Below are 10,801 nucleotides of genomic sequence, written 5' to 3'. Positions count from 1 at the left end.
TAGTCACCTGGGATCTGGAAGCAGAGGACAATATATCAAGAAAGTCAGTAAGATCCTGACACTACATTACATTGCCCACATTATTCTCTTGGCTTGATTTCATCAGGTAGGTGTTTTGTCATCTCATGTCATCCCAAGAAGGAAGAACGTGAGTACATTACAAGAAGAGATTTTGAGAAAGAGACCACATTCCCATAACTTGCATCACAGTAGAGCATTTTAGTTATTCTATTTTATTAGTAGTTGCTGTTGTCACTCTCTTACTGTGCCTAATTTATAAATAAAACTTTACCATAAGGGCGTATGTATAAGAAAACATAGTATATAGAGGGTTTGGTACTATTGAAGTTCCAGGCATCCAGTGGGGGGCTTGGGCATTTCTTCTCATACTGTGCTATGCTATGCCCTATACCAATGGCATTAGAAAAGTGGTGTCTGATGCTCATAACTTTTCCTACAGACATCATCAGACCCGTTTTAAAGATGAAGACACTGAAACTACCAAGATCACTTTTTTGTTTAAATAAATTTTCGCTCCTGATAGCTTACTTAAGTTTCTAAATCTGTATCTATCTTTCCACAAATTCTGAGCTCTTCACTACTATCTTACTCCAGGACCGACTTTTCAGAGATTGCCGGCTAGCATGGGACAAACAGAATCCTGCATCGGAATGGCTTTGACAGAGGAAACAGGCAAGTTGCAGTGAGCCTGGGAGCTGGGACAAATGCAGGGCTGGATTCAGAAGGAGGTAGATGAAAGGGTCATAATGTTCCCCATCATCCTTGCTGGTCTCAGGTCCCGGAGGGAATGCAGTGGGCAGGCTGAGGAGGCAACTCAACCATTTGAACGTTGATATTGATGAAACCTCGAAAATCTATTACCGCAAATGACCTGACTCATTTGCTGGGGTAGAGAACTTGTACCTCAGCCAGAGGGTCCGACATGTGGATGTGGGTGTGGGTGTGCATGTAAGTGTGTGATGTACAAGGAAAGAAACTATGGTGTAGTTGGTTTTTTGGTTTTTGTTTGTTTGTTTGCTTGCTTGTTTGTTTTGGCGTTTTAGAAATCACCCCCTAGTTAATATCTCAGCTCTCAACTGATAATAGTATTGCCTATAAAATATTTTAAACTGATTCAATTAACTACCTTGTTTTAGCTCTATCTTGCCCACCCTCTTCTCAATGGGTAAATATTTCAGGATTTTGCTCTTCTGTTTACTCTTTAGGTGACTTTTAGTAAATTATTTAAGCTTTCTGAGTCTCCATTTCTACCTCTGAAAATGTGGTAATAACACTTACATGGATTTTAAAGCACAAAACTTAAGGTAAAAAAAATGTGAAAATTCTGAGAATAAAGCATGGAATAAAATACACTTAAACAGTAATTTTATTTCTTTCTAATAGACTCAAGAAGTATGGTTTAACATTCGCAACATCCAATTATTGGTCCCACAGAACTGGTTTTATAAAAAAGAAAGTATATCTTGATAGTATCAACTTCACAATGAGGTAAATAGAACTGAATGTACTTAAACTCTATTACAGATGCCTCAACACATTTATTACTTCATAAAGAGAAATCCTAGGAATAGATACTTGGAACTTTTCAAACAAAATCTCAGATGTAATCTATAAGAATTTGACACATTCTAAGTTAATGCTCAGAACTGTTTAAATATCTCCTTACAATGAAACACTTAATTACATGTCTTTTTAAAATTTCTTTTACATTTATTCATTTTCTCTGTTATAAAACTGAGTACTTTCTATAATTTTCTTAAAATAATAATAATGAAATGTGAAGCTATGAATCACTTTATAATTCTATGAATTACTTTCAAAAAGATTATCTTTTTTTTTTTAACAGTCCCATGACCAAAAGAAAAGGCATCTATTGTGCTATTAATTTTTCAGGCAAATGCATTAGTGGCCAGGGAGATTAACTTTCCACAGGTCTCATAGCTAAAAGTGACATATTTAAGTTATTTTAGGGGGGAAAAATCTTACAATGTGGCAATTTAGGTTAATATATTGGACTCTAAAGAGTTCCTGTAAGCATAAGGAGAATCTTGGAAGAAAAATAAAACGTATAAACACAGCTGATATTATCACAAAATGAAATAGACAAGAACTGAGTATATGGCTCATTTGTAAAAAGCATGCATCAGGATCTGACAATGAAAGATATATCCAACCAGGCCCTTGGGAGATTACAACTTTGCATGACTTCTAGTTTCGAGGGGAAAAAAAAATATATTGCTAGCATGCAATGAGAGAGTGAAAGATTACTGCCTTGTGATATTTTTAGTGTGCAATTTTTTCATGTTCTTTTAAGTTTTTTGGCATTAAGTTATAGAATACCATCCCCAAGTAAGGTCTTGGATGAATTCCTAAATTAAATCCACAAAATAAGAAACAGGCAGGACATTGTTGATTGATTCCAGATCGGAATAGCATAAAATGAATCCCCTTAACATAAGAAATAAACTGGAAATGTTGATATTTACCTTCTCTGTCAGAGTGTCAATGAAGCATATTTTCACATTTTGTGAACTAATGTAAGTTACCTCCCCAGCCCCAAATTAAGGTAGTCCAAGTAAATCAATATAAACCTCAAGAGCAATGGGCAAGAAAAGATTCAATTCCTCTGAAGTCTCATTTGCACTTTCCTGAAATTATTTGTTCTGTTTATGATTTAGGAGACCTTTAGGTGAACCTGAGAGCTGATTGAGAGAATAGCATCTAATCGTTGCAACAGCTACAGAGGGAGAGAGCTTTGCAAGAGAAATGCTCCCACAGTAGATGTCTTCATTTGCAGCAGGACTCAATTCTTGGTTAAAAGCTAAGGTATTTGGGCTAGTTAAGCATGACTCTCTCTCCCATTCCATAGGGAATGAGTGGGGCAGTCCCCACATCCACCTGCACTTGGTTAGAGAGCAAAATGCTCACATGCCACCCCACAAGATCCCCACAATGACATAACTCCATGCAGAGACTGGCGTGACTGGGCTGGGTTTTCCCCCTTCAGCTCTTGTATCACTAAGAATCTGGCAGCCAGTTCCGTCCTGACAGAGTTCACAGCATATATTGGTGGATTCTTGTCCATGGTGCATCTGCTTTAAGAATTAAGGAAAGCAGTGTCAAGACAGTAAGGTAAGTGCTGTTTTAACTATAGCACTGGGGATGCTGACTGTTTGGGACAGTGTTTATTGTAACAGGAACAGAAAAAATTCCAGAGCAACTTTGCCAATTGCTATTCAACAGCAGATCCACAGTTTTGAGCATTTACTTTCACATTTTGCTGAATGTACTTTCCATGATTTATGGATTTGAGATCAATTTTATAAAGTATATGCTGCATTGCTTGGCAAAGGAAGCTGTGCAAAGTTTCAGAATCGGAATGAGAAAATATTTAAACTAGACATGGTAAAAAAAAAAAGTGTGGCAAGTAAAATGTTTGCTATTTTATGCTAATTATTTATATATGTTAGTATTGTTAGAACCGAATTTTGGAGCAAAGAAAGACAATTTCCATTAATATTCAAACTGTTTCTCAATAAATACATTGTTATAATTTGTTACAATTTATAATAAACATGTTATAAAATGTGAGCTAAAGAACTTAGACACTCATGAATTGCTTACTTCTTTCTATCTTGTTAATTTTATCGATTTGTTTTTTGATGTATGTCTTGAAAAAACATGTTTTAGAGAAATTCTGGGAAAGATGATTTACTTTTTGAGAAAAGCATTTCCTCCATAGCCACAGGTATTTGGAAAAAACTGGGAAAAAGCAAAGTGCTCTTTTGCTTCATAGTGGTTTCATTATATGGTCACAAACTCTCTTTGAATTCAGAGCCCTTGTTTTTCCTCTGCCAAAAAGTATGGAAGCATTTTTTTCATTACTATTCAATATTCATATTATAATGACCATGACTATTTTTAGTGTATACTCAATTTAAAATAAGGTGGAAGCTTTTTAATAAAGACAGACAAATCTTTACAACATTAACATATTGTAACTTACAAAGAATCCTGTAATTACATTTACACTATGTAATTGTTCTCATGGCCAAGTCCTGTCAACTAAATTAAATGACGCCATTGTAATCTTAGGGAATAATTTGCCAAGGATCTGGCTACATGTTACATTATGTCAGCTATCAGAGTGATTCTAACAACTTTTTGGAGGGTTTCATCTGCTAAAATAAAGTGCCTTATAATTTCAAGTTGGAGCAAAGAAAAGATGTCTCAAGTTCTGATACTGAAAAATCCTACTTACCCCAAACTACCTAGTTACAAAAGCTTATACCATACTTCTCACAGGAAGATATATTATTTTATGGTACCCAGTGGAATGTAGATTCCATTATGATTTCCCTTCTGGTGTTACCCCTGCCATAACTCTCCAATCTACAAAAACCCACCTCTTTACCTAAATTGTTAACTCTGTACTTCCCCAAGCAAGTGAAATGCACTTTATTGAGCCTCACCTTAGAACCATGTTCATATGAGAAGATCATTGTTACAGCTCATTTTTAATTTGTCCTTTCCTACATGGCTCCTAATGCCACTGTTTAATACAGAATTTCCTCAATTCCCACTCTTTTCCATGCTGTGAGGGCACTAAGATCCAGATAAATGAGCCATGCCTTCTTAAATTTTGGCATGAAGAAAGTAGAGAACTTGTGAGTTATGGAGAAAGGAAAACTTTAATTCAAAACTTGAAAATAATATGTTTTCTCTACCAGCTGGATCTCTTTATAGGTTTAACATTTTTAAAGAATTTGTGACATTTCCTGGATTAATAAAAAGTAGTTTTGAAAACTAATGTACTAAATATTAGTTTTGGAACACAGTTGTGTAGTGTGCCTAAAAGTATGGAATGTTAAAAAAAAAAAAAAAGCCAAAATAGTAGGCACACCACCCCCGACCCCCCAAGAATTCTGTTCCTCCACCTCAGAACCAACAAGACCCAGACACTTTTAAAGGAATGTATCCCCTCTCACACACACATATACATAAGAACAGCTTTCCTCCGGGCAAAACCATAGATTGCCCGTGTTTCCAGTAAGGGTCTTCTTAATGAGACATTTTAATGATGGTCAATGGCAGGGTACAGGGTACAGTTTCAAATTGTCTTTTCATTTTCATTTTTCTGGTTTTGAAGGATGTTCTGAGGCAGCATACTAACATGGTGGCCAGTGGGCACCACCCAGAAATCTATTGCAGGAAGGCATTTAATTAAGGAATGATCTAGAGAGATTAAATGGACAATTGGTCCTGGCTTGCCCAGAAGGGGGCGCATGGGTATGCAGTCTACCCTGAACCGGGTTCACCACACCAGAAGTACTCGGACATCCTTCTTGTGATCCTTAAATAAAAATTAAAAAGACATCATAAGCTACTCTAAAAAAGCACTATAAAATAATAAAGTGCATATTTGCTAATGCATTTAACACTGCAAAGCCAATATCCTTTTCCTGAAAGTATACTTGTATAACAGTATGTTTCCACTTTATTTAGGATTCAAAGTATTTGCCAAAAATGCATCTAGGTGTGTTTACTCTCCTCTTGGCAATCATTGGTGCCAGGGGCCAGTACTATGATTACGATTTTGCTGTATCGATTTATGGGCTGTCCTCGCCAAACTGTGCCCCAGAATGTAACTGCCCCGAAAGCTACCCATCGGCCATGTACTGCGATGAGCTGAAATTGAAAAGTGTGCCGATGGTGCCTCCTGGAATCAAGTATCTTTACCTTAGGAATAACCAGATCGACCATATTGATGAAAAGGCCTTTGAAAACGTAACTGATCTGCAGTGGCTCATTCTGGATCATAACCTTCTAGAAAATTCCAAGATAAAAGGAAGAATTTTCTCTAAGCTGAAACAACTGAAGAAGCTGCATATAAATTACAACAACCTGACGGAGTCTGTGGGCCCACTTCCCAAATCTCTGGTGGACCTGCAGCTTACGCACAACAAGATCCAGAAGCTTGGTTCCTTCGATGGACTGGTAAACCTGACTTTTGTCCACCTTCAACACAATCAACTGAAAGAAGATGCTGTTTCGGCTGCTTTTAAAGGTCTTAAGTCCCTCGAGTACCTCGACTTGAGCTACAATCAGATGTCCAAACTGCCTTCTGGTCTCCCAGCATCTCTTCTGACTCTCTACTTGGACAACAATAAGATCAGCAACATCCCTGATGAGTATTTCAAGCGTTTTAATGGACTGCAGTATCTACGTCTATCTCATAATGAACTGGCTGATAGTGGAGTACCTGGAAATTCTTTTAACGTATCATCCCTGCTTGAGCTGGATCTCTCCTATAATAAGCTTAAAAATATACCAACCGTCAATGAGAACCTTGAAAACTATTACCTGGAGGTCAACGAACTTGAAAGTAAGTAGAAAGCTCTGCCTGTCCTTGACTGGTGTTTCCTCAAGACTTTAAATGCCTAAGCTATGTGGTATAAATAGTGTCTCTGGTTCCATTAAAAAAAAAAAATGAAGGAAAATGCCAGCAAGACTTCCCTCTAGCTCAGTTATTTATCCAATGTCTGGCCTTTCTTTAGAGTGTCCAGATAAGAAACTATTCAGCTCACAGGACTTAAACATGAATTTCTTCAAATTTAATATTTTGAGTTAGTTAATCCTACTGTGTTATCTCTGAATATTTATTTGTTATTATTTGCCTCTGTCATGATTTAGATTCACGCCTTACATTTACTTCTTGGCAAGGTCTGGTTAAGGGAGGAATAAACAAGTCCAGAAGAGGGCTAGCTAGCTGAGGTTTTCAAATATCCCTCCTGCTTATCTCCAGAGCAGCTCACATATGCTCATGGTCTCCTCTGACATCATTACTTGGGACTCAATATATTACCTTGCTATCACTGACCATTATTATCTACCTCCGTCATCTGTAATATAGTGTGTGTCCTTACAGTATTCTTATGAAGATGGAGAGGAAGATTAAGGAGGGAAGAAGGAATATGATGAGGGTCTGGAATTTGTTTTAATGGTATTAAATTTCCCCCTTTTCTATACACAACACTTTACCTCATTTGATTTTTCCAGTTTCTCCTTCCTTTCTCCTGCTGCCAGGAGATTTATTTATCTTCTGGGTGGAAGTTTGACCTGATCTACTCTGGGCTATTTATGTAGTCTTCTGGGAAATTTTTAAATTTAAGCCACACAGATTCAGGTGGGAAGCTGAAATTCACCATTCTCCACCTTATTCTTTAATGAAGAGTGACAGAAGAGAAAATCTCTGGTTCATGGACAACATTTTTTGAATAAGAAGTCAGGTGGGAAACATTGATTTATTCATAAAACAATTATATCTGCAAAGTAATCTATTGAACTGAATGATCTTTATACCATGAAATTTGGTTCTTTTGTCATATAGGATAAGGATATTGATATTTCTATCCAAAAGATTACAGTGTGACTTTTTAGTATGATACTTTGTAATTCTGCAACAATTTTGTGTCCTGGTAAGGTTGGGGTGTTCCCATGAAAGAGACCATGATTGCCTGCTTTGAAATGCCATATATCCTTTCCTATGTCTGGAAAGCTTGCTTGTCATACAATACAGAGTAAAGTTATCATAGCTGAACCCTTACAGCCATTTCCAGTGGAAAATTCACTATGTGACAATATATGGCCCCACGTTATAAACATTAGTGGTGGTGGTTAGGAAGAAGGATAACTTAGACAACCGAAAATGCTAATGGGATTTAAGATGTTGAAGGGCTGAAGAAACCTGTTAGATTTGGTTGATGGAGGTTAACCACATGATTGGGACTGCCTCACACTCTGAGACAGGAAAAGGGAGAAAGACAGATGCAGGAATGTCTGAAGGTATAAAGACAAGATGGAAGAGGTGACATAGGAGATGGGAAAGGGGGTCTTGGAAGACGTGGTCACTCATGCCAAACTGAGCTTGAAACCACACTCCCTGTCACATATGGTCATTTGAAAATGAGTGGTTCGTCACTTTAATTCCTTCCTTATTCTACATATTTAGATACATACATTTCAGATATTCTTGTTGTTTTTGTATGTCTTCAATTCAGCTTATTTTGCTACATAAAATCATGTATACTCATCATCACATTCTCTTAAGATAAAAAGAGCCCCTTAATATTTCTGTAGTATTAGAAAATATATAACCAAAGACTGTTTAACATGTATTAAACTTTCAACCTTAAGCTTGAGCCTAGTCATAGATTTTCCTCATGTAATTTGGAAGAGAGGGCAAAATTCAAAGGACATCAATAGCTATTCAACACGTATTAAGTGCTTGCTCTGTGTGTGAAGTGACTCACATAACTTAATTACTTCAATCTTCATGTAACACAGTGTGATAGATATGTTATATCTAATAAGAAGATCAGATAAATGTTCCAAAGTCACCTCAATAAATGGCAGAGATAGAAGACTAATATAGGCCTAAAACTATGTTTTGTCCAATTATGCCATGCTTTCTCAGAGATAGGCATCACAAAATCCCTGAAATTTGACTGATCAGTTTTTAAAGACAACCTCTTAGAGGAAAAGAGAACAGTGTGTTAGGCTCCACTGAAGTCATTGTTAACTAGAATTGGAGAATGAAAGAAAAATAACACTAGAGGGGACCAGATAAGATTAATTGGAACTTGACCTGAGTAGAAATAGACAGTTTCTACATACAGACATAGAACATGCAATCTAAGAACAGCCTTTGTTTCTATTCAAACCTAAATTGGTTTTTCATTTGTGGCAGCTTTTTCTTTCCACAGAAGAAAAGGGCATGAGCTCCAGTCATGGACATTCTATGATTTGGTTTTTGCTTTGGAGGTTTGAATTATCATCAAAAAGTGTGTTCGTTGGAAAATTCTTCAGAGGTCATCTAGTTAACCCTTCTGATTTTAAGATGCCAAAAACCAAGATGTTTATATCAGTGAGGTTACTCATACAACAGCACCAGTCTTAGATTTCTTTGAGCTAGATGAAATACTTCAAGAGAGTGCTTAGATAATATGACACGTTAATTGAATGTCTTTCTAAAACCAAGTATTTCTAAATGCAGAACTTATAATTAATAAGTTCTATTCTTTAAAAAATTCTACTGAACGTCCTGATCTACCCATAAGCATTATTTACTAAATATTGCTGTGCCATTTGGTAGCCTGAAATACTCCTTTAGCAGTGCCAAATTCAGAGATACAGCCAATAAGTGGGAAGGAGTCCTAATAGATATTATTATGGATTTAAGCATTTTTAAAGTAACTGTTTCAAGTCCATGTACTAATTAACATGTCTATTCTTCAATTTGCAGAGTTTGAAGTAAAGAGCTTCTGTAAGATCCTGGGACCATTATCTTACTCCAAGATCAAGCATTTGCGTCTGGATGGCAACCGTCTTACCCACACCAGTCTGCCACCTGATATGTACGAATGTCTACGTGTAGCAAATGAAATCACCGTTAATTAATATCTACTAATTCTGATTCTATTGAGGTGTACCCTGGAGTAACATTTTATGGTTATATTTTGTGTGTGTGTCAATTTTCACAGTATTCATTTTTTTGTCACTGTTTATTACTTCCATGAATTCCAAATTCTGAGGGAAAGGTTTTGTAAACATTTTACTACTTTTTTTTAAACAAAAGATGAAAGGCAGGCCTATTTCATCACAAGCACAGACATAGACACACACAGAGACAACAAACTTAATGCTTTATTTGTAAATTTAGTGTTTTCTACATCTCTACTGTCAAATGATGTGCAAAGTCTTCTACTTGTTGAATGAAAGTCAGCCGAGTATTATAATTCCTAAATCTTAACTTAATGTGCCAAAAAGCATGGGCTACACACGTAAGGATGTTCACTGTCTTGAATCAAATGATCTCAAATTTATGTTCAGATTTGTTTAGCTGAAAAATGGGTGGCAAATTTTGAGACCAATGATTTTGCAAAATACTAGACCAAATTCATGAAGCCACATACACTTAGAGCAATATTTTTAGCATTAAGAATTTATATACTTACCTAGCAAAACTTTTCTTTTCTAGAATTATTTTTCACTCTAAATCACGTGTATGTTCCTTTTTAATCATTTGCATGTTATGTTTAACAAGCTCATAGCAAAATAAAACATAGCAAATGCATCACTGTGTTTTTTATGAAGTTCATATCTCTTATATAGAAAATAATAGATTAGAATTTTATTTTTTTATTTTTTATTTTTTAAGATTTTATTTATTTATTTGACAGAGGGAGAGAGGGAACACAAGCAGGGGCAGTGGAAGAGGGAGAAGCAGGCTTCCCAACGAGCAGGGAGCCCAATGTGGGGCTCAATCCGGTACCCTGGGATCATGACCTGAGCCGAAGGCAGACACTTAATGACTGAGCCACCCAGGCACCCCAGTAAATTAGAATTTTTAAAATATCTTTAGCCTGCAATATTTTACTTACATAAAATAGAATTGCCCACTAAATAAGTTGTCTGCCTATAGCATCCATTTGCAAACAGCTTTAAAACACCTCTTAAAGTGTGTACTTAAAAGCATGTGGATCCCAATTTTGGTTCATGTTGGGGAAAGGGATTCTACCCCCCACCCCTCGCCGCCCACTAAGCAATCCTCTAGACACCAACTGGGTGGCCTTCAATTCAACTCAATTCTGACACTATCTCTAGATAGATAGTGTCAGATTTCACAGGTCAAGTGTTCAGTCTTTAAGACACCCTGCACCCTTGTGTTTCAGAGGTCAATGAAAAGTCCAGGCTGTTGCCCGGTTATAAACCATAGGTT

General features: G+C 36.5%; 1 protein-coding gene across 1 annotated transcript; it reads left to right on the top strand.

Annotated features, from left to right (window-relative positions):
* Positions 1-2,980: 2,980 nt before the first annotated feature.
* Positions 2,981-10,154, top strand: LUM (lumican). Its single transcript, XM_032874205.1, has 3 exons — positions 2,981-3,153; positions 5,527-6,406; positions 9,326-10,154. Exons 2-3 carry the CDS (start codon positions 5,548-5,550, stop codon positions 9,478-9,480), a joined length of 1,014 nt encoding a protein of 337 aa, XP_032730096.1. The 5' UTR covers positions 2,981-3,153; positions 5,527-5,547; the 3' UTR covers positions 9,481-10,154.
* Positions 10,155-10,801: the final 647 nt, after the last annotated feature.

Source organism: Lontra canadensis, unplaced genomic scaffold (genome assembly GCF_010015895.1).
Source record: "Lontra canadensis isolate GAN:19392208 unplaced genomic scaffold, GSC_riverotter_1.0 scaffold52, whole genome shotgun sequence".
NCBI lineage: Eukaryota > Metazoa > Chordata > Mammalia > Carnivora > Mustelidae > Lontra > Lontra canadensis.
Note: the sequence above shows the minus strand (reverse complement) of the source record. Positions and strands in the feature narration are given on the sequence as shown.

Coding starts and splice junctions, on each gene's coding strand:
- LUM (XM_032874205.1), top strand. CDS start 5,548: ATGCATCTAGGTGTGTTTACTCTCCTCTTGGCAATCATTGGTGCCAGG. Junction 6,407..9,325: donor GGAGGTCAACGAACTTGAAA/GTAAGTAGAAAG, acceptor TTCAATTTGCAG/AGTTTGAAGTAAAGAGCTTC.